Below are 23,926 nucleotides of genomic sequence, written 5' to 3'. Positions count from 1 at the left end.
CCGCACAGAGTCGACTCTGAGAGCTGATTTTAAAAGAAATTCATTGAAACTTAACTGTTGAAAGAAAGGATGTGGAAGAAAATGAGTAAAAGTCTTTAAATAACAGTTATGCTACATTCACACCATGCATGTGACGCCCATCCAAGAATGCACCAAACGTGCATTCTTGGATGCACATTTAGCCCATGGGGCTCATGCTAAACAACCAGGGAGGGGCATCTTTTTATTCTTTTTTCGATTCATAACTAACATTGTGTCATAATTCAGAATATAATTTAAACGTATTCTTCTCACCTTCAAAGCTCTCCATAACCTGGCCCCACCTTCTTTATATGATCTTTTCCATATCTACACTCCCTCGTGCTCTCTCCAGTCTTCTTCTCTGAAGCTCTCTGTACCCCCCCATCCAACTGGTCACCATAGGGAGCAGAACCTTCACCCACTTGGCACCCCAACTGTGGAACTCTCTCCCCCTGGACCTCCGTATCATTTACTCGTTACCTATCTTTAAATACAGACTCAAACCCACCCAGGCGCTTTATAATAAAAAATAAAATGGATTATTATAATTACAGCTGGGCAAAAACTGCAGTTATTAATTTCTCCTCCATGCTCAATCTTCACTTTTGTGAATTAAAAGGGACACTTACACGTCACTTCCAAATCCGGGTTCCTGATTAGTCAAAAGTTAACTTGGTTTAACTGTCAACGTACATTCAATTGAAATGCATTTTGTATGTTCAGCCCAAAAAGGATCGTAGAAACTTGTGTAGCGAAGCATGAACACGAGAGTTTTTAACATGAAAGTTAAAAAAAAACATTTAAGGGGATTTATATAGACTTTTCATTGGAAGTGGTTGCTTGAACGATCGTTGCAGAGGGCAGTGTAAATATAAATTTAGAGTGCACATTTACTAAATTTCAGGACTTGTTAAGGACCAAATAACTTTTTTTCCATCATCTGAGGTGCATAAAAACCTTAGAATCTTCTTTTTTTAGGTTTCTTAACTCTTCAAGCTCCTGTCTTGACATTCTTTGGACTATTGTAACCCTTTGACTGTTTAACCAATGAACGCAATGGATTCTGATTCAGAATCCATTGGAATTACATTAATTCCATAAACGATCAAAGATTTATGGTAGTTCAAAAAGCGTGTTATTTAGGTGTCCCTGACAGTATCTCTGGTGTTAAAGAGTTAAAACAAATTTACCAACTATAGAGAAATGTTCAATTCCAATGATTCAGGAATGGTATTCGGCAACACTGAAATACTCTTAGACACTATGCTTCAATAAGCTATTATTGCAAATCATCCCACAGAATCTCATCTCTTCTTTTTCCAACCAGCTCACTACCGTGATGAACTCTCCTCTACATTCCAACTTTGTCATACTTCCATGCAAAAAAGTACTTGGGTCCTTAAGAATTCCATGCTGGAATTAATAAAAAGATTTGCCCCTGTTCTGACATGCATCCTGACATGCAATGATGTTCCAGTTTATGACTGTTCATCATCAAACACGATGGGAAAAAGATGTTTTCCCACTAAATGACGGGAAACATATTCTATAAAACAGTTTCTTTTTTTTTTTGGAATGCAGAATGAACTCATATAAATTCCAGTTTATATGAGTTTTAGTGAAGCCTGACAGCTGCCTTCTATCATTTGAGGCTGAACAGTCTCACATTTACATTCTGGAGTCTGAATGTTGCCTAAAACATTGCACACAGCAAAAACTCACTTCTTATAAAGGAGGATGGCACTGACAATGCAGATAATAAAGACCACAGCCAAAACGGGGCCCACCACCCATAGCTGGGTTTCATCATGCTCTGCTGGCAGATCCACCACCAGCTCGGGGCTCATCACCGTGTCAGTGTAGGGGCTTGTTGCAAACATTTTCTAGAAGAAGAAAAAATAACACGTTTACAATCATTGCACATTTGGTAACATCTACATGTTCTGCTTGGAAAACCAACACGCCGGCAGTCCTATGAAAGTCACTTTGACATTTTCAACCAAAAATACCAACCAGTAGTTGTACTAGGACCTTTTGAACTCACAATTATTACTCAAAATTAGGTGTTCACAATTTTGTTAAAAAAATATTTGTATGACTAAAGTTGAAGCAGAATACATCAAAACTGGAAAAAAAAAAATGGTGAAATTTACTGATTGCAAGGGGAGACTGATTGGATCCAAAACTCACCCCTGCGGTGGCATTGAGTTCAGCCAGCAGGAAGAAGACATGCTGCTGACCAGGTTCGAGGGGCTTGTTCTCACAGCTGTTGTGGCGATTGTCAGATCCCACTATGAAGCTGAGGGGCAGCTGTTTGAAGCACGCTGTGATGTAGGCATCCCTCTGGTCTAGCTGAGCCAGCTGCCGGCGTGAGCGGTGCTTCGGGACCACCCGCAAAAGCTGCTCAACATGCAGAGGTTTAATTGGTTTCCCAATGCATCCAGTTTTGTATATTCAATCCAATATGTATCTTTTTTTAAACTGTACAAACAGATCTAGAAAATCTAACAAATTTTCCCATGATTCAAAGAAATATGTTTAGCATTTGTAAATCAAACAAAATGGCAAAAATAAACCCTTTAACAGCGGCGCTTTAGCTGCAGTGTTGACATTCCTTTAACAACTGTAACTTGTCAACCGCTTATGCAATTAAGGTAATTCCAGCGGATTCTGAAGCTGAAAAGAGAAGCCTTTTACTACTTTACAGAGGTAAAGTGTTTACATTATATCATTTAGCTGGTTTTGTTGCAGAGAAAAGGGACTTTGTTTTGTCTGCGATACAACCGGCTGCTTTACGTTGACCGCATAAACAGTCTAAGATTTCTAGTCTACTCTTTTTTTTTTTCTTTTTTGCATGATAAAAGAAGCTCTTGCTTTCATGTAAAAATGCACAAGTTGTACTGTCACAGTCAGCAGCCCTTTCCCCAAAGTGCTATGTGGTAGGATTAAGTGTTATAAGTTATTGTTGAACATGTTTACTTGAGGGTCTAAGGGAGGTGAAAAGAGCTTGAAGCCTTTCGGTGCACTGTTTGAGATCAAAGGGAAAAAAACTGGCTTTAAAAAGCTGCCTAATATGGGAAAAAAAGAACACAAAACACACACACACATCCAAGCCCGCACACTTAGTTCCAACTACAGACAGAGGCAACCGCTAAGTAGAGAGGATGTGTGTAATCCCAAATTTAACAGGGGGGGGGGGGGGGGTGGTTGCCGTGCTGATCTGCAGCTCAAGGCTGCAGACCCCAAGCTATGGGAAGAGTGGATATGGACTGTAATGCTCTCTTCTGCATGCTTTTGGGGATACATTTGCATTAGCTGTGATGTCTGAGCTGCATGTGCACATTCTAGTACAGGCTGTTCACAATACAGCTGGGAAACACAAACAGAATCCCTCCCTGAAAATTCTTCCTGTTACTCCATCTATGAGTTGTATTCATTTTGATCACCCTATGTCCACAAGTGTACCTAGATTTTGCTCTCACCTCTTCCATGTCCATCTCATCAGGGTTTATCAGGTTTTTAACGGTTCCTGAATTTGTCCTAATTGGCACCACAACCACATAGAAGTTCCTGAAATGAAGCGCCAAAGGAGTTAGACAAAAAAAAGAAGCTTGATTTGAAGCTCAGCAACACAAAATAAAATACTTTTAACCAAAACAACTACTTCTTCTGACACTTCAATATAATTTAAACAGAACAGCAGAGGCCAAATAAAGGGTTCCCTCGTTATATTACAGATCATCTTTTGCAGTCTTTCTGTTTTGCGCAACTTTGTAAGCTTTTTTTTCCTTAAACAATGCACTGTGATCTGCGTCCTGATTGGCTGTTGCTATTGTCAATCAATCTCTCCCATGCAGCTTGCCAGAGTTACACAAATATTAATCCTGGTCATTCTATAACACTGGAGAGTTTTTTTCTTCAAACATTTCATCTTTGAGAGTTTAAACAAGACAGTAAAGTGGGAAAATATTTACGTGTATAAAGTGTGTACTAAGGGGCGTTCCTGCCTTAAAACATCTGTAATTCTACTTCCTGGATTTCACGTATCACGAGTTATTTACATAATGTATCCCCCGCGATAAATAAGAGAACACTGTGTCTCAATACTCACTTGACATCCTTTGTGTTTACTGGTGAGAAGGACATCATGAGCACATTCTCTCTCTCAGAAACCGTGGGCTTCTTGATTTGAAGAAGCGGAGCGGTTCTGGCTGTCACACGATGCTGTGGCCCACTATTGGTGCTTTCTTGGCAAGTCACTTTAAACTCATAAGTGGTGTTATGCCTTAGCCCTTTAATGAAGGCCTTCAACTCCCGGGCGTCCACATCTTTCTTCTGGTGGGCATACTCGATCTGGAATTTAGAAGTTTGTCAGTCTTAAAATTCAAAATACAGCTCAACTTCTCAAGAGATTGTTTTTCTGAAACACTTAACTCACCACACATTTATACGGCGACCTTTCAGAAAACTTCCACCCAAGCACTACTGTGGTCTTGGTGGCCCACTTCACAGTGAAGTTTTTAGGAACATCTGTTAAGAAGACAAACAAAAAAACAAAAAAAAAGAGCGCATTTTATTAGCAAAACCAGATCAAGGAAAACAAAAAGGAAGAACCTTTGGTTTAAAAAGTTAATTCCTCTTGTCTTGCAACGTTCCCCCTAGTTTGAAGAGTGAGCACATTAATGAATTGTGATTAGCTGTGAGACAGGCAATGCTATTGGTTAAAACACATAGCACGCAAGACTCATGGACGAAAAACCCATTGAGCACAAGGGTGTGCCCTTTGGCTAGCCATTGTAGACAGTGCCAAACCATTTCACCACTCACTTAGACCACTCGATGATTAGCAACTGAGCCACGTATTTCCAATGACCGCCAACTGTTTTTACACTGGTGCAAAGTTTGACTTGGCACTGCCAACGTGCAGCCACACAGGCAACAAGACAGACCCAGAACAAAGCATGCCAAATGTTCTCTGCAGTGCATCTGTGGGATACCATGCCACAAGCTGTCCTGTAGCAGGATGGGGGGGGGACGGGACGGAAAGGAAGCCTCTGGAGGGGACAGGAATAATGTCTCAAAATAAACAAAAACAAATAAATAAATAAATCAAATCAAATCAAAAATCAGACTTCTGCTTTACCAGAATGGCTATACTCTTGGAGTGACTAAGCTCCTACCTTGTTTGAAAACTGGGGCTGTGGGATTGCATTAGCTGCACGACTGCGCTTCAAAAAGCGCTGCAAGGACTGACAGGAGTGACTTAACTGCACTTACCTTAAAATTCTAGGCTGACCTCCAAAATTGACTGACTATAACTTACTGACTTACAGTTTTACCTGTTTTAGGTTAGTGAAGTGAGTGTCCAACAGCAAACAGGTTAAACATCAATCTTCATTCTTTTAAAAGGAGGTGGAGGTGTTTGGAAGAGTGGAAGGGGCGGTTTTCATTTTTGTGTTGTTGCAGATTGTTCTTAGCCTACTTCCAACCCCCTGCCACTGGGATTGGAAAGAAACAGGCAAGCCCTACCTGCTGGGTGAATGGCCACCGTCCGATACTGGATAGGTGGGCTGTAGGGCCCTGGACCTACACTGGTGTGCGCTCGCATTTTCACCTCATAGGCAGAGTTTGGTTTGAGGCTGTTCAGCACATAGCTGGACAGGCTTGGATGCAAGCGCAGTTCTCGTGGTATTTCTCCAGTGCCGGCTTCCTTATAGACCAAAGTGTATTCCGTAATGACTCCATTCCTCTCTGCCAACACCGGTGGAGACCAGGACAGCAGCACAGAGCAGCATGTTACATTAGAGCCTTCTTTAATTTGAGGGTATCCACCCGGCGTATTCTCAGGTACGCTAAGTTCTGCCACGGCTTCTTCCCCGAAGCCTCCTCTGCTCTTGGCTGCCATCTTGAAGAGGTACGTGGCTCCCCGATGAATGTTGTCCACAGAGTACCGACGTTCTTGCGGAGCAAATTCCAGTGTGGCCAAAGGGGTGATGTCCTTTCGGCCAAACTGGAGCCTGTAACCCTGCAGATCCATGCCATTGGTCAGGTCTGGAGGGTCCCAGTGAACAACAGCAGATGTCTTTGAGTTCTGAGCCACCGAGAGATAAGGAGGACCAGGCACTGTACAGAAACAAACAAAAAAACAACATTTTTATTTATTTCCATGTATAAGAATGCAGAATGCTTTTAAATCAATGATATAACCATTAAAAGGACGTATACATTTCATCAAAATAACTTTGATCTTTCCTAACCCATCATTCCTTTGCAACATGAAGGTTTTGTAGTTGCATTTTTAAAAAGGCACTTTGGCTCAAAATGGGTCAAGCTACAAACCTGCAGTTTATTCTTTGAGATTATTTAATCATGGTCATCACTGGCATGCATGAAATTTTAACAAAGGTATGTGGTGCTTGATTTTAATAAATCCATAAGCTAGCAAAGAGATGATGCTTTTGCATGGAGATATGGATGATCCAATTGATTCTGTTATCATTTCAACACATTCTAGATCCATCCAAAGTCCCTCGGCTCCACTGAGCATCACTTAAAGTTTAGGAAAAACAGTGCATCTTTCAGTTGCAGGCAGGTCTTGTTGCAAAATGGATGATCTACCCGTAGGGCCCAGTCTCCATTCTTCAGAGTGGCCCCATTTTGCCACTCTTAAAGATGACACACGTTTCATCTGAACCCGCCTTTTGAGGTCTCATCACAGAGATATCAGCAAAGAGAAGCTCTCAATTCTCAATTGACTGTCAGAAGCTTTCAGAGAGATGTGTGTCGCTGATTTACTTTTGAGCATCATATCATCATAAACAGATTATATTTTTTAACTCCCTGTCTGACGCATCTCTTTCCTCGGAAATAACCATAGCAGCAGAACAAATACATGGCGGTGTCTGAATGTGGCTGCGGAAAATTTTCTATTTCTCTCAATAGCATTTAAGGACGGTCTTCTTTGTGTTTATGTTTGCACCCCGAATCTCACTACTCCATTATTTTGAATAGTTCTTACACTTGCCATTATGTAACATCATCATTATTTGTTCTATGCAAATGGAAATGGAAAAATAAAAGCCATTAAAAGTTTTTAGTCATTTGGGGCTCTTGATTGAACTTCGGGATCTGTTAATGGATGAGCAGCATAGCAAAAGTCATAAAAGGTTTATTTCTTTTAGCTTTGTGAATTTAATTTATTGATAATCTAAATGTGTCACTCTGATAGTTGCAAAGACAGGGTTTACAGAAAACTGTCTTTATTCAAATTTAAAGCATGAATGGAATCAAACAAATGAAAATGGGGAAAAAAATAAAAACGGCCTTCCTCTGACCGCCTGTGTGCATCCTATGTGAGAAACAACAGCTTTGGGGGACTATTGTGCACAGTATTTACATGTGCAACAGCAGTTTGTGCACATCTAGACCCGAGTGTGCAGCCATCTTCATCCTCTATATTGCCGTTCCAGATGTACACAGAGCAATTTGGCTTGTTGCCCGGCATGGACTTAAAGTAATTTGAAGAGGCCAACATTCGTCTCAGGCAATAAGACTCTGCCTCTATGGAAGAGTGTCATGGTGTCAGTGAATGTGTGCATGCAGCAAAACCCACACACACCACAGTATACACTCCACCAACCACATCCTCATCCCTTCGTTTTTAATTTCTGTTTGCTAATGGTCTGAAGATGAGGGGAGATGGTGGTTTGTCTGCTCACTTTTTTCACTAAGTGTATTGAAAGGAATGGAAGAATCCTCCCAGGACTTTTGGCTCATAGATTTCATCTCAGTGTGGTTTAAAAGCTCACTCTGCCATCATCTCCCACTGTTAATCACGGAAATAAAAATCTGTGAATGTGACCGAGTCATTCCGTGAGTGTATTCCCACCTCTGTGCTTCACTTTTAAAATGAGCAGGAAAAAGGTAGAAGTGGAAAACCAGTGAATCCACAGGATGATTATAGGAGAGCCAGGGCATGGTGAGTGGATGAACAACAAGTGGATGAGGGATGATGAAGGTGACAAAAGGACAGGGGGCAATCAGCCACAAGGAGAGACCAAACGGGGATATGAGTAGCCTGATCTATATGTGTGGGACTTTGTGCGTTCACATGATCAAAAAAAAAAAAAAAAAAAGATTTTCTGGTCACCTTGATTCTTCTTCCATTTTTCCAACCCTGCTGTTCTTTTGTAAACCCACCCAATATGTCTATTTCAGGGTCGACCCCAGTTCAATCCGTCTTTGACTGACTCTCGGCACGTTTCCCATCAGGCTATAGTATTAAGAGCTTGCTGTTGACATAGACTTGCCTGCCGGAGACCAAGGTGATTTCATTTATTTATTTATTTTTTTCTTGTAACTTCCACTGATGTACACTCATAAAATATATCCAATAGATTAAAAAAAGCCCTATCTGTATGTGCAAAATTAAAAACAAAAGCCCTATCTGTATGTGCAAAATTAAAAACAAGGAAAACTAGATGCTGAAACTTTGTGTGCCAAATTTAACCAAAGAAAGATCACTCAAACATTTAACTGTGGTTACAGCTAGCCAATAGGGACTTAAAAAACAGATAAAAGACAAGAAAAAAATGTGTGAGAATGAAAGATAAATCTAGTAACAGTCCACCTTCTTTATTACTGAAAACTTTTTTATAGAGCCTCCTAGCTAGAAATATAGTGAGGAAGTCTAATGAATAGCTTGAAATGGTACAAAATAAATTGCAACCTGCCAGCAAATAACTGTTTTAAGTAGTTAGGGTTACCAAAAACAATTTTGCAGCGCTGGAATGCACTGTGGTACCAAACCCTTATGTGTTTCAGTTGAACTTATATACTAGTGCTGAAAGTCAAGGTGTCAGTGAGTACAGTTCCCTTTACCATCAAAAGGTGCTTTGAAACTGGGTGAAACCTTGACAGGAAGAGGTCTGGCAGACACAAAGTCATAACTGAATAAAATAACAGGTTTCTGAAACTTTATTTATGCTTGGTAGGTGGCTCATAGGCCAACAGACTGAAGCACATCCTAACTGTAGTCCTTGTAAAATACCTTCAGCTTTTTCTGTCAACAGAAGAAGACTTCAAGCTGCAGACTTGATAGGAAAAATTGCAGAAAGAAATGAAGATGGCACAAAAAAAAAAAAAAAAGGCTAGCCTGGAACAGGACCCACCACCATCAAACAACTAAAAACTGGAAGAAAGCGTTAAGGGCTGATGAATCAAAATGTAAAATCTTTGGTTCATCATATAAAATCTTTGTACCCAGTTGAATAAGCAAAAGGATGACCCTTAAGTGTGTGATATCAACTGTCAAACATAGAGGAAGAAGTGTAATGATATGGGGTTGTTCAGTTGAATCTTTGGCTAGTGTCTTCTATAGTGTAAAAGAGTACCCTGAACCAACATGGCTACCACGGCATTATGCAATGCCACCAAATCCCTCTGGTATGCAGCTACTTAGTTGGGGGTTCATCATGTAAGATAATTATCCAAAAGATAAATCCATGCTGTGCCAGAACTACATGAGGATAAAAGAACAGGATGGAAAACGTCAAAATATGGAATGGCTGGAACAATCTCAAGAGTTGAATGTCATTAAACTGGTTTGAGATGAACTAAAAAGAGGAAAAAAGTAAACAAATCTACAAGACCACATAGGTAGTTCTACAGGAAACTGTAGGTATTTTCTAAGAAATTTAACATCTGTTGTAAAGAAAATGTCCCGACTATGTTTAGCTGTGTAAATGTAAAACGTGTCTCCTTTTTGTATCTGAAGTTTAAGGTACATTTTGGTTTGGTACATAAAAAAATCTTTTTGAATACTTTCTCAATACTTTTCAATAATAATGAAACTTTAGAGTATCCCAAAACGTTTTACCAGTGGTGGTGGTGGTGTATAAAGGCCATAAAAAGGGCAATAAAACACTTTTGTGCTTTTTTAAAGTGTGTCTATAAATAATAGATTAAAGAGGATGCTGTGTTAATTAAAATTTCTTCCTTTGACATTGTTGTAAATGCATTTTTACATCACATCATTAGAATTTAGCATTTAAATTTCATTAAAATGTTGTCATTTATTTAATCATTATTTTCCAAAATATGCTAAATTAAGACATGTAGTATGACTATCTGATCTGTCCTGGATGCGTTTCTTTATGTAGAAATGTAAATATATTAAAAAAAGGGAAAGAAATTTTCATAACAAAAAGCTTTAAAAGTTTAAACATTTTCTCACAAGAACTTGCAAAGAAATTTGTTCGTAACTTAATGATTTTCACATTTTCCATGCTACTTCACATTAAGTGGGAACATTGGTATTTTCTTGGCCCAAATCCCCCTTTTGTTAGAAGGAAAAAAAAGTGAACCACAAGACTTTATTTATCTTGGCCTCTGGCATAAAGCATTTTCTTACACTTCAATAGTAATCACAGAAGAGAAAAGGCTTTCTGTGTGAGAGATGACGGAAAGCAGTACATGGGATATTATTCAGAGTCCTACAGGAAAACAAACATGAATAACTTAAAGGGTTACATAATAAGCACACCTGTCAGGAGGTGGGAATTTGTGTTTCTGATCTAAGAATCAAAATTAAATTGTGTGTTTTAAGTGACACAAGTAAACATTGTAGAGCTGTATTGAAAGAAGTGCAAGAGGGATGGATACCAGGGTTTGTATTTGCAGTTCTCTGACTGTTCAAAGCCAACTGGCATAAACGCTCTCGTGAAAAGGTCAGTCTCTTCTTTGCCATCAAATTCCCGAACAAAGCTCAGACATTTAGAACGGCAGTGGCACCGTTTAGATCATGATCACAGCAACTAAGTAAGCACGTATGCCAATGTCAAACGGTGCTTTCAAGTAGTTGCACAGCAAAATGAAGAACAACGAAGATGACGTGACTTTGTAGAGAGGAGATTCAACTGTTTCATTCCTGCAGCTGAATCCAAAAGACTCAACACGAGCTTTCGTGTCATCATTATCTGTCGAAAAAAAGTAACGTGATGTAAATGAAGCTCTTGATCTCTATAAATCTGTGAATAGTTTTCTGAACAGGACTAAAATGATAAAAGGAGCGCTGACATAAGCCAGCATCCACTTAAGTTTTAGATGTGTCTCACAGAAAATACAGCAGCTGACTAGACCGTTGACTCACTGTCATTGAAGCAAAGCTCTAATTAACCATCAATAAATTCTTGTAGTTGTGCATTTCATATTATTATCATCCAGTTCCAGCCTTAAAGCTAATGTATAGTAGATTTAAATCAATGTTCTTGCAAAAAATTCAAATTAGCTGAATTCCTTCAATGTCCAAGTGAGACTTGGAGTGAGATTTTTGGGCTACAAGCGACAAACAACATGAATCAACATGAATCCTTTGAATAAACCTTTACATGGTTAAATCAACATACTTGTCCCTGTACTGACCTGCCCCTTTGGTCACCACCAGTTTGGGTTTGCTCCGCGCTCCATCCCCTTTGGTGGTGTATGCTGCTACTGTGATGGAGTACGTTGTGTCTGGCTTAAGTCCTCCAATGACCATTTCCTGTGGGTGACATGCAAGATGGGGAACAGGAAAATGTCAGAATGCCTGTTGAATTTTTCATGATTTGATCCCACTTCGTGCAGTTCAAACTGGCTTGTGCTGAATGTTAATCCGGGTGTCCCTTGGTCCTCTTTATTAATTTTCACAAGGCATGCATTAAATACAATGCTTCCCCCGTTGTGTAATGCTGGACCTGTTCCATTACGCAAATCCTTAGAGCTGCCAAAGTGGAGGAGGGACATTATGTATTCAAATGGGAAGCAGCCGTCCTCTTATTCCTTAAGCAATATCCCAATCAACAACTTAACTTTGATGAATGCATACTGAATACATCCTGGCCTTTTGCTGGCAGTTGTTACTCAAGCCATTAAGTTTCCTCGAGTCCGTTTTTAAGGAGAGGTTTCCGATCAATTCTAATGAATCTTTCAGAGAAGCAGGTCTGCAAGAATGCGGAATGAGGTTTTTAACAGGGTGGTTGGCAGGGGGATGGAGGAAGTCAATAAAGGTAAATGAGCCATAAGTACTGTCTTGTACTTGACATGCATTCATGTAGCTCATGCAGACATAAGCCTAAAGCCTGGGCTGCCAATAAAGGCTTATTTTTGGAAAAAAAAAACGTAATTCAATGAGATGTGTAGAGAATTTGGGGAGGGTCAACAAAAGCTATACTATAGACTTGATGTACAACTTTGGCTGCATTATAACACTAAGCCACTATGCCAACACCTAACCCCCCCCCCCAAAAAAAATTGAATAAAATAAAATAAAAATCACAAAAAAAAAATAATCACAAAAAAACAAAACAAACTAACATACAAACACACAAAAACCACATCACAAGCACTAGACACAGATAGAAATAGCTGTTGCTTCCCGATCTGTTACTGCTAACCAATTGATCACCGCGTACGCAAATATTATATCACTGTCTCTTTGTAGCAACATTTAAGCAATTTGATTTAGATTTGCTCCAATAATTCATGCATGTTTTTGACTATTTGTTGTTTCAAGGTTGTAAAACGTGTAAATTATGAATAAAAAAAAAAAAATTGGCAACAAGTCCAGTAGCATTTCCTGACAGTCTTGGCACTTTTAGGATTGTCTAAACCAGTTAAGCAATGGTTAGATGTGTGTTCACACAAATTTATGCTTTCGTAAACAACAGAGAGCTTCCACCAACTGAATTACAGCTCTGTAAAACAAAAGAATGTCGCTTAAAATGCAAGACTGCATAACAATATATCGTTGTCATTGCAGACAATGAAAATCTCAAAGTGTGATATCATGAAAACCACACGGCTTGGAGCCATTCTCTCTGTTCAATCGTTTTTTGTTTTTTACATGTTGGCAACGGGAAACGAGGAGAACTGAGGATATTTTAAAAGATGTCCCCAGGCTACTGCACCAACTTTTGCAGCCAAAACAACCGTTAATAACGTGTCTGTGTTAGTTAAGTAAATAAAATGTTGGTATGCAGCGGTAACATCGAACACTGGGGAGTAAACTGTCATCTAACGAAACAGAAGAAGAGGAAAACATTTGCACCTGTGCGGCACGGATCGGGTAGATTTGATCCATTTAAAACGTCTTTTTTCTTTCATTTTTTTGTCCACATTAAAATAAACGTTTTCATTATTGTAAACAAATTTTCGCGCATGCTGGGATTGTTCGGGTAGCCGTTACAGATCGGGGAGCAACAGTAGCATTAGCATTCAAGCCACAGTGGCTAGTGATTATTGCATCAGCCAGCCTTTTATACAACCCAACCAGCAACCCACGTTTGTTCCTATTCCCTCATGGCAGACACATTCTATAGAGTTTGACTGGCCAGACATCTGAAAGAGGCGTCTGAGCTACTTTTCTTTAGAAATAAAAAAAAAGAAGAACTATGGAGAAAGACTGAGGGGTTGAGCAAATTGGAAAACCAACTCGGTTGATGCAACAGTCACTGTTTCAGGGACACAGCACTCAGGTGAAACATCATACTCACATATTCAGCTGTATCGTCCGTTTCCCACTAACCCCCCCGCCAAATATAAGGGTGCAGGAGAGAAAGAAAAAGAGTTGTTTTGTTTTTTTTTGAGAAAAAAGAAAATAGAAGAAATGGAACCGTGACAGACAAGGGCATTAGAGGCTTGAAAGCGGAAGGTGGGTAGCAGAAATAGGTCACTAGTTTTAGAGAGGTAAGGGGGAGAAAAGCTGCTTCAAGCTTAGAAAGGCAACTTAAATGAGTCTTGAGTTGTTTGGATGCAGGTTTTCAGGGTTTGATGATGAGACTGCTTTCTAAGATACAACAGAAACATCCTTGTCTCCCAGGAGTCTGTTGACTGCTTGGCACAAACCTTCCTATGTCTCACTTATTTTGTCATATTAGAGATTTTAAACTGATGGTGCCAAATGCACATTTTCTCAAGAGTTTAAATCTTCTCCTTTTAATATATACAAAATTGGGCTTTATACCAGGTGTTGTTGAACCTATTACGTCTTCAGTATGATTTCCACCTGGATGACTGCTAGAAAAAGAAAAAAACCCAATGCTACAAGGAGAAGAAGGGAAGTGCAAAGCTTTGACTGAAATTTGTTTTTATAGACTGAGGTGAAGATAGCACCAAAATTACAGCAATTTGAAATGAAAGAGAGTGGCAGAAGCAGTTACACTGCTTTCTATTCTCACATTATGTCTGCACAGCCACAACAATGTGAATAATAATTACAGTTTGTGTGCAAGCCATGTTTTCAGGGAAATTTCTGTTTGGGAAATAAAAAAAAACAAAGGAGGAAACGTTTAAATTTGTCATACCTGAGCATCAGCTAGCATGACATCCTTGATGAGAGGCAGGCCCCGGGATTCGCCATTTTCTACACGAACATAGTGAACCTGGTAACCGCGGATCTGACCGTTCTGCTTGCCGGGCGTTAGAGAGCGCCACATAACCTTAATTGCTGTGGAGTTGAGGACATCCACCTCTACTCGCCTTGGTGGAGCCCCAGGAACTAACGCAGGACAAAAGAAGAAAACAAAAATTATTCATTTTATTACTATGAATTATTATTATTAATGGATAATAAATAATATTAAGAAAATATAACATTTATTTATCAAATCCATTAAATTTTTTCTGTATTAATATTTAATCAATTGTGCTTAATAACAAACCACAATATGTATTTATCTTTTAATTCATGTGATTTTACTTTATTTTAACATAATTTTTTTTTGTTTTTTTCTAAATTAAAGCTGAGGACTTATTGACTCCAACAACCCCTTAGAAAGCACAATGACAAGAATGTAGAACATGTCAACCTTTTTATTGACTCTGGGAAACACTGTTTCACAGTCATAACCACCTTTAAGGTGGCCCTTCCTTTCAAGCTGTTCAATCTGCCATGGACTGTTTCTTGTTGGGAAATACAAAATGCTTTTTGACCTTTTTTACCCAAAAATTCAAATCCTAAAATCTATCTGGCCCATCAGCTTATATTTCTTTTTACCTTTTGGTTAGCAAATGGTGATTCTGTTTGTCACATTTGAAATGAAACTAGAATATTTGTTTTGAAATCCTCTGAGGTTCTACCAAACAAGTACAATAAGAATCTGACTTTGGTGCCCGAAACTGCCATAAAACAGCTTAAAATGCTGTAGTAAAAAGGAAAAAAAGCTTTTGTCAGTCATAAATCAGTGACTTGTGTGCTTAGACATGCTCACATTTTAACTTCTCAGTTTGCCATCCAAATTCACTTATCCCACTCAGCAGTATAAACTTGAATTGTTGCTTTCTGACAAAAGAACGAAATTTTAAAGGACTTTGATTCCCCACTAAGCACTTTGTTTTTCCACTCAGGAGCACAGTGGTTGTACCACATTCGCGTTTCAAGTGAGTAGAAGTAAACTGACTCAAAAACGTATTTATTTTGACAGTAGTTGGTATTTATTTTCAGACAGTTAACTGGTTATACTGTTTTACATTTTGAGTATGATGAGGTTTTAAAAAAATAAAATAAGCCATGGTTCTCTGAATTGTTTAGCTGGCCTGATCCACATGCTCCAGATAACTACAGCTGTACTTTCTGAGCACACAGAATCCAGTACATGGTAATACAACACAAAGGGCTTGGAAGTGCATTTTCTATAGTTGAAGGATGACTCAGGTCCCAGTCATTCTATAATATGTGAATCTATATGTCTGACATATCGACTCTATATGAGAACTGGACTGAGTCAGTGTGACGTCACCCACAGAAGACAACTTGGTTCTGGTTCCAAAATGATGTCAAATCAGTTGCTAATTTTTTTTTTACTGTAATGTTGGAACCAGACAATGAGAGTAAGCAGTGATTGGTCCGAGTCTGTTTCAGTCAACATTTCTATGGCAACCATTCCTGTCGGTCAGGAGGGAGCTTGTTGGAAGTCCACACCCCTACCACTGAAAGCTCATTTGTGAGATTATAACTTGAACAACTTTTACTACAGAAGAAATGTGAAAAAAATTAGAATTAGCAAGAACATCTTCAAAAAAAAAGATGGCAGAACAAGAATGGTTATTCTGACAACTATAATGATGGAGTAATAGTGGTTTATTTCTCGGTAGAAGTCTACACTAGTGTGGAAAGCAAGAGGGGAGCGGTAACTCAGTCCAGATCTCTTATACAGTCAATGGTCTGACATCATCAGATCATGTGGGTGGCCGTGGTGCAGAGGTACAGCGGTCGACCTCTGACCGGAAGATTGCATGTTTGGTTCCCGTCTTGCCTGCCACTTGTATCGAAGTGTCTTTGAGCAAGACACTGAACCCCCACATTGCTCCTGGTGGTTATATATTGGTGTCATTGTTCGGCAGGTGAGCCGTCATCAGTGTGTGAGTGTGTGTGTGAACGTGTGAATCTGACTGTGATTGTAAACCGCTTTGGGCCTTCAAGAAAGGTAGGAAATCTCTTCTTGATAAGTATTCACCATTTACTACTAAATAATCCTGGTGTGTAGGACTTATAAAGCTTGCAGATGACGTAACTTATTGAAATGTCTTTTTTTGTTAAATACTTTTTTTAAATATCATATACTTTAATTATTGTTCATAATCTCTGCTTCAATTTACTGAGCTTTTAAAACAGTGATTTTATCTGCGCCATTTTCAATACTTTGTTGATGTCACAGATGTGATGACCTATTTGGCTTTTTTGTGGTTTTTAATTTTACACTCTAAAGCACTTATTCCACTTGTTTTTTGTTGCTATAAAGATATAGTTTAATAGGAAAAAATACATGCCAGACTGACTGTGTTTCTTATCATTTTTATGAGATTTATATAGCCTTATATAATGGTCACAATTATAGAATAAAATTGTGTTTGAATTTGAAACCATTAAGCACAAGTTTAAACTGTCTATATGTTGACAAACATGACTTATTTGCTAATCAGTATTTCTTAATTACTTCAAAAACTTAACACAATTTATATTATAGATGCAATTATTAAAAAGAATGAGTTGTTTAAAATGTACAAATAGTTTTAACTAACGGAGAACATAATTAGACGTACCATCTTCATCTGTCCTGCAGATGATAGGCTCGCTCTCTGGACCCAATCCGACCACAGTGGCGGCGGACACAGTAATGTGGTACTGAGTCCACTTTCCCAGCCGCTGCAGCAACACCTGCTCCTCTGTGGGAGGTATCATCGGCTCCTCTGTGGGCTGTGGGTCACCACCGGCCCCTTCTGAGGGGGAGCTGAGGGCTCTGGTGAGGTGGAAAGCGGGTGGAGAAGGAGAGGGTACGGGGCGAAGGGGAAAGGGGGTTGGAGGGGTGAACAACAAAAAAGTAAAAAAAGATGGGAGAGATAAAGAAAATGAAAAAAAAGGAAAACTCCAAACTCAATCAGCACAATTCAAATAAAAAAATTTCAACCAAAAAATGTCAAAAAATAAACAATAGTGTAAATGTCAACTTAAAAGGCATAAATGGACAACAGGACAAGCACATGTAATTATGAATCAGGATGGCCACTCATGTGAGCTATGTTGGGACGGGATGAATGAATGCTTTGTGTCGTCAGATCTTTTAGCTGTAAAAGGCTTCAAAGCCATTTTCTGCATCACTGCCACTGAGGCTCTTGGCTAGCTGTTTAGTTTCTGTCAACTCAGAACTAATTACCAGGTAAACATGTCTCAAGCGGTAATTTTCCAACACAGGGCCTCAGCAATTAGCACTAACACTAAGCGTCTTGGCTGTAAACAGAGCCATTAAGAATCAAATGTCATGCCTCTAAAACTAGCAAACAACATTTGATTAGAGTTTGATTCAATCATTACTTAAATGCATTTTTTTTAGATCAAAGTTAAGATTTTAGACACAATTACAAAACACAACATATTTCAAAGTTACCACTGACCCTTGTTGTATGTGCCTTTAAAGACCCACTCCAATGAAAATGGTGTTTTTAACATGTTTATGTAGTATTTTGCTCATGATGGAGGACATGTATAAAGAAAATTAGGATTAAAACTACATTTCTGATTATTTCTTTATTCAAATCGTTAATCAAGGAAAAGGGCGTTGGAAAAAGTCTGTAGCAGTGACGTAGGTGCCACAAGCCCAGCTCCACTCCATTCGAAAGCACTCACTTGCACTGGTAATATTAGGTTGTGTGTATAAGAGGCTATAACCTAGCAGGAGAGAGTTTGAATAAAGGGATGATGGGAAAAGACGATGGGCTTACTCCACGCCAATAGCCCCCCTCCCACAACTCAGAGGCAAATTTCTAATAAAGTCCTGTCGTTCTGCAGAAACGATGTCCTGATTTGGGCTAAAAACTTCATAATCATAATTAAAAGACCACTGGAAGAATAGCTGATCAGAGTGGGACTTTAAAGAGAGTACGTTGTGCAGCAAGTGATCCTGCACTTTGACACAATACAAATGTATGAAAGAGCTTCCTTCCGAATGGAATTTCCTTCTTTTCCCCACGTGATGGCTTTATTTCACAGTAGCAAATCCAGTTCATTATTACACTGCCTTCCGTTTAGCAAGAAAACACTGAATAAAAAAACAACTGCATGTCATCTGGAAAAAAGAAAGACACTCCACACAGAAAATTAAGGAGAGAACTCAGGAAAACAATGGTAAAGAGAAATGTGTTCTCATTCTGGGAAAAAAGAACAAACAAAAAAGCAAAGCTGCAGAAATAAATTATGAGCTTAAAGAAAGTAATTTCTTAAAGACTCAAAAGAAAGAGCTACAACAGGAATGGTGTAAAAACACAACTTGAGTTGCATATAAATGTAGAAAATGACAAACAAAATAAAAATCACAAGTATCGTCTTCATCATACGTACCTGACTCCCAAAAATACAACATTTCAAAGACTTTCTTACTCCCAGCACCCGACTACAGAGTGTGCTTACTCTGTATTCAGTGAGTTGCAACACTTTCCCTTCCAGAAAAGCACATTGTATCGTTTTTGTCTGTTTTTCTATAAACACCTCTAATTTTTATCAACTGAGAGCTCATTTTGGACTCACTTTGATGTTACCGGGAGGGAGAGGGTTGGCTCAGTGCTTCAACCAGGACTGTTTAGTTCTGTACTGTTGAGTCCACAAGACTGTGAGAGGGGGAGACATCCAGAGAATGCGCACTTTTCAGATAATCAGTGCTTGTGAACTTCTCCGAGCACACAAACATGCTTCCTTGTTTATAATTTATACAAATAAATCCCATTTCATTGCTCCATTTTACTTGTAATTTTGTCAGATCTAATGTAATTTTAAAATTGCCAGGGCAGAAAAAACTAGTGGAAACAAGATGGAACGCTTGTATAACAGAATTTGTTAAAGTTTAATGACAACATTCTGACTGTAACGTCACTTTGGCAAGAACGGCTTTAAAAATGAAAGCAAAAAAAAAAAAAAAAGGAGTTTGGAGAATCCCTGAAACCCAGGAAAGTTTTCAGCTCTCAGAAATAAGACAGAAACTCAGCCAAAGTTCCAAACCCTTCTCTGTGTCCAATGGGCTTATTTACTTAAGGTCTTACTGGATTTTGAGCTTTTCAGCTTTTTTCCTTTACCCATATAGTATTTGCAAACTCTCCAAGTCAAGAATGATTGCTCAGTTCTCAATCTTTGTGGCGCAGAAAAAAAGGCTATGAATGTGACAAGGCCCAGGCTATCACAGAGCACAGGGATCTCCGGGCCTGATCCTGATAAAGGTTTAAGACAAACTGGGCCATAGCCTCAATAAACTGTGTATCCCATGAAGGACACAGGAAGGATTACGGATATGAGAACTACACTATCACAAAAGAGCTTCACTTGGCATTCTTTTTAAACCTTCTCTGAAAAGCTCCAATAAACGCTATGTGACAAATAATTGGTCATGTCGACATTCATTCTCACATCTCAACTTTTAGGTCTTGTGATGCCACTGCAGTTTTTCTTTGATCAAATATACATATAAAATGCTTATCATTGAATGAAGCCACTTCTGGACTAACTTTTTGAGTGCACTATATTGTAGAAATGTAATGGCTGGCTTTTTCTTTGTAAACGGAGCGTGTCGGAAATGCTCAGGTTTGCAGATCTTACTGTGAATAAACCATGACTGCAAGTGAACATGTTTGGCCAGGAACTACATTCAAGGCACGGCAGTAGAGGAGTGATAATTTGGGATTCATTTTGTTGTTTCCACACCTGGGTAATTTTGAAACATAAATTTGACAAAAAAGGTATTAGTAAACAAATGTGAGAAGATAGCTCAAAAGCTATAACTAGGTGTGAGCTGGCCAAACAGAAAAAGAGAAAAAGTTATTTTTGAGGACCTGAAAAATGACAATAAATATGATCACTTTATCTTGGCTCTTCTATACCAATAAATTGATATGTATAAATACCTATTACTTAATAATTGTTACTTTATTTAAACCGAAGCTTTAGCTCCAGTTCTGTGAATAACCATACATTTGTAATTGTTGACAAAATTAACAACATTTCAACCTATTCTGAATTGGAGAAAAGCAGCTTAGCGCTGACATGCAACACTTTACAGTAGTGGAGTACACAATTAAGGTAACCCAACTGATTCTGATGCCACTTCTAGAGCGCTGCATATCGATACAATGCTGCTTTTCTATGCCTTTGAATCTGTTGACATTACATTAATTGCATAAATGGTCAAAGAGTTACGGTAGGTCAAAAAGCACGAGTGATTACCTGTCACCAGCAACAGCTATGGTATTAAAGGATTAAATCAATATTCCCACATAAAATGTCACATTATCCTATTTTTATAGTAAATGTATACAGTTTTCTGACATAAAAAAAAATATTTTCACGGTACATCTAACTCCAGAGTTTAAACAAGGGACAATTTCTTTAGCACAATGAATGCTATTTGATTTTTTTCTTCTCCTTTTTATTTTTTTAAATCAGAGACCTCAGATGACACGATTTCCCTTTTCTGTGGGTCTCTGAGGAATTAATCCCTAAAATGGCAAATGGTCATGTTGTGGCTCAAAAAAAAAACATTCCAATATCTCTGAAAACCTACAGCAATTACAGTAAGTAAGGAAGATGTAGAGAGATGTTTGTGTTTTGCACAGAGGATTTAGAATCTGCCACTTTAATTTCAGTGAGAGCAATAGACTGGTAACTGGCAGGTTTTAGGTATAATCTAAATTTGTAACAAAGCCTGAAAATCCAAGGCCTTGGCACATAGCTCATTGCAGAGCATGAAATTAATTCTGACGCTATGAAATGGGATTCTTATCTGCCACTCTGTGGTCCAACAGTCCCCAAACACCCACTCCCAGCCACTGTGCTTTGCAATGGGCTAACAACTGGGGGGCCCTCTCCTCTCTCAGGTTGTGTACTCAGAATGGTTGAACAAAAGTGGTCTCAGCCTGGTCTGACAGTGGTAGCATAGCCCACAAGGCTTTGCCTTTAAATGGGTGCCACTGTCACCTGTGTTAAACTTGCCGTAATACCGGACAAGACAACGGGCCTTCTGTGCTCTTATTTATACAAATAATTGGTTTGGTCTCATTCAGACTGGAGCATGGGAGTGATTTTCAAAGACAGTGGTACCCATCAGAAGCCCCTGGCAATGCTACTCGGACTGAGTACAAGCTGTAACAACCTCTCAACAGTGTTCAGCATAGAAAATGGTCAACAAAACAGTTTTCAAAATCACGTAACCTTGTCTGATCTCACTTTGTGGTCCAAGTCTTTAGTCTGACAGTCACACTGCACCAGAAAACAGTAGGAAACGTTGGTGTTTACAGCGCGCAAAAAAAAGCTCTCAATGCAGTCCTCTTGACTTGAATGGAATGAAAGTGTAATTATCGATTTACATTTACAAATATCAAACCTTTCTTCAATTTAACATTTTTTTTTTGGAAAATATTTTCATACTGGTGTCATCTGTGTCAGAATTATTTCCCTGCGTTTTTGCACAGCTCTTACAATATGCAAGTTTTCAATGCTGTTAGTCAATAAAGAGCCAGGTTTGAGGTACAGAACTACTAAGCAGAAAGAAACCCAACAATTATTAATTAGTATTGACACAATCTAAGTTATTCCAAAGATACCAAATCAATATAAACTAATTCAGTCCAGATCATTCAAATGGAGCCAATTGTCTTAATCGTTTAACAAAATATTACACTGAAGATACCATGTAAGGACTGTTTCCGCTGAATCACTCTAAACTCTGTAAAGTTATTTGTTATTTACTGAATAATTAAAGGAGTAACCGAATTAAAAATGTATAAATATCTTTTTATCTGTGAAGCAAAGGACTGCCAGACTAAGTTCCTAAACCACAGAATCACTTACCTCAAAGCATCCCACAGATCAAGTTAAGTTTTGGTTTCAAATGAGTTTGCTTTGTCTGCCTTTGTCTTTCATTTAAAAGGAGCTTATGAATTAAATGTTCACTAAATTAGTTGTAAATACTCCAAGTTTAATATGTCTGAGAGAACGGGCGTACTTATGGCTTCTAAATGTAGAAACTGAAAAAAAAATTCTTGTCATAAAGCAAAATATACCAACATAATGTCAGTTTACAAGACAGTTCTTGTACACATGTGCTGCTATGGCAGTTGTATTGTACATTTTCTTTTTGCTTATGACTTGGATTCATGCAGAAACCCAAAAGAAAGACGAAATTTGCATGTCCCAAAATGCCAAACCAATACACTTCCAGGGCAAAATAAAACCTCAAATGTCTTGAAAATAAATCCATCCCCCCAAAAATTAATAATAATACCAAAAGAGGCAAAAAAAAAGAAGAGGCTTAAAGTGAGAAAGGTGATGTCAAGCCATTCAGTGGGGAGTTTTTGTTCCAGTTCACAGGGAACAACCAGAAGAGAAAGAAGAGCTGAAAAGGGTGATGTGAGAGAAGGAGTAGGAAGAGTGTTTCCAGTGTAGTCTGCTGTTGGTCTAGAGGTAAAAGCAAATGCAAAAACAGAGGCAAGGAGACCACCGACACACATTGGCAGGTGACAATGTGCACAAACACTCGAGAGACGCCAAGACACAAATGGCAATGAATAAACACAAAGTATATTTCATGCTTAGAATGATCAAAGGTCAATCAACTGTTTAGCAGCGACTAGTCAAGAACACCCAAATAGGTGGAGGTGAGAGATGCATGTTGTGACACTGTCCTTTTCAAGTCTGCGCAGTCAGTGTAGCCTTGTATCTTAACCGTAACAAAAAGAACTGTGAAGTGGATTTCCCGAATCCCCCATGCCAGCATGCAGGGGAATAGCCAACAGTTGCACTGGTAGAAACAGAAAACGTGTTAAAGAAGTTTGCCTCCACTGCAATGGCTCTACTTCATTACTCTTAGGTTTACCACCAAAAATACTCCATATTAGTTACAGAAACGCCTAATTATACAAAACATTTCTCTTGATTTTTCTGGTTTATGAACCATCCTAATTCCCATTCCTCTTTTAAATCCACAGTGTAACCATCTTTACCATTAATATGTTGCATATCATTGTAAAACATCATTGTTAGTCATTGTGAGCTAAATAAACACAGCCATAAAAATGAACATGTCCTGTCATTTTATCAATGCTTGGGTCAACCACAGTAAATTAAATTGTTTAAGCCCGATTAGATTTTCTGGGGTCTTGAAATAATACAAATTGTGTATTTTTCTTTGTGTTCTTATTCTATTAGCATCATATACTGCCAAGACTTCACTAGTTTTATTTCAGTGCAATGTCTTTAAGGCCGTGTCACACAGTCACTAGATTTTGCCCATTTTCCACGTATGAAAGTTTGGTCGTTCTTGATCTATGCGTGATATGCGTAACTCAAGAGTGCTTCTCGCGGTCATCATTCGTGGATGTGCGAAGATGTCTGTTG

At 38.7% G+C, this 23,926-nt stretch overlaps 1 protein-coding gene across 1 annotated transcript in view; it reads right to left on the bottom strand.

Moving 5' to 3' along the window:
* ptprsa (protein tyrosine phosphatase receptor type Sa) overlaps positions 1-23,926 on the bottom strand; it is a 245,780-nt gene that overhangs the window by 47,706 nt on the left and 174,148 nt on the right. Inside the window, 10 exon segments of the mRNA XM_078946535.1 lie at positions 1,744-1,904; positions 2,212-2,421; positions 3,504-3,591; positions 4,133-4,374; positions 4,460-4,551; positions 5,551-6,144; positions 11,443-11,560; positions 14,361-14,554; positions 17,098-17,279; positions 17,282-17,294. Of these exon segments, the coding sequence (XP_078802661.1) occupies positions 1,744-1,904; positions 2,212-2,421; positions 3,504-3,591; positions 4,133-4,374; positions 4,460-4,551; positions 5,551-6,144; positions 11,443-11,560; positions 14,361-14,554; positions 17,098-17,279; positions 17,282-17,294 (1,894 nt within the window).

Source organism: Oryzias latipes, chromosome 4 (assembly GCF_053564925.1).
Source record: "Oryzias latipes strain Hd-rR chromosome 4, Olatipes_Hd-rR_3.1".
NCBI classification, from domain to species: domain Eukaryota; kingdom Metazoa; phylum Chordata; class Actinopteri; order Beloniformes; family Adrianichthyidae; genus Oryzias; species Oryzias latipes.
The sequence above is the reverse complement of the archived record's forward strand: the minus strand, read 5'-3'. Positions and strand labels throughout refer to the sequence as shown.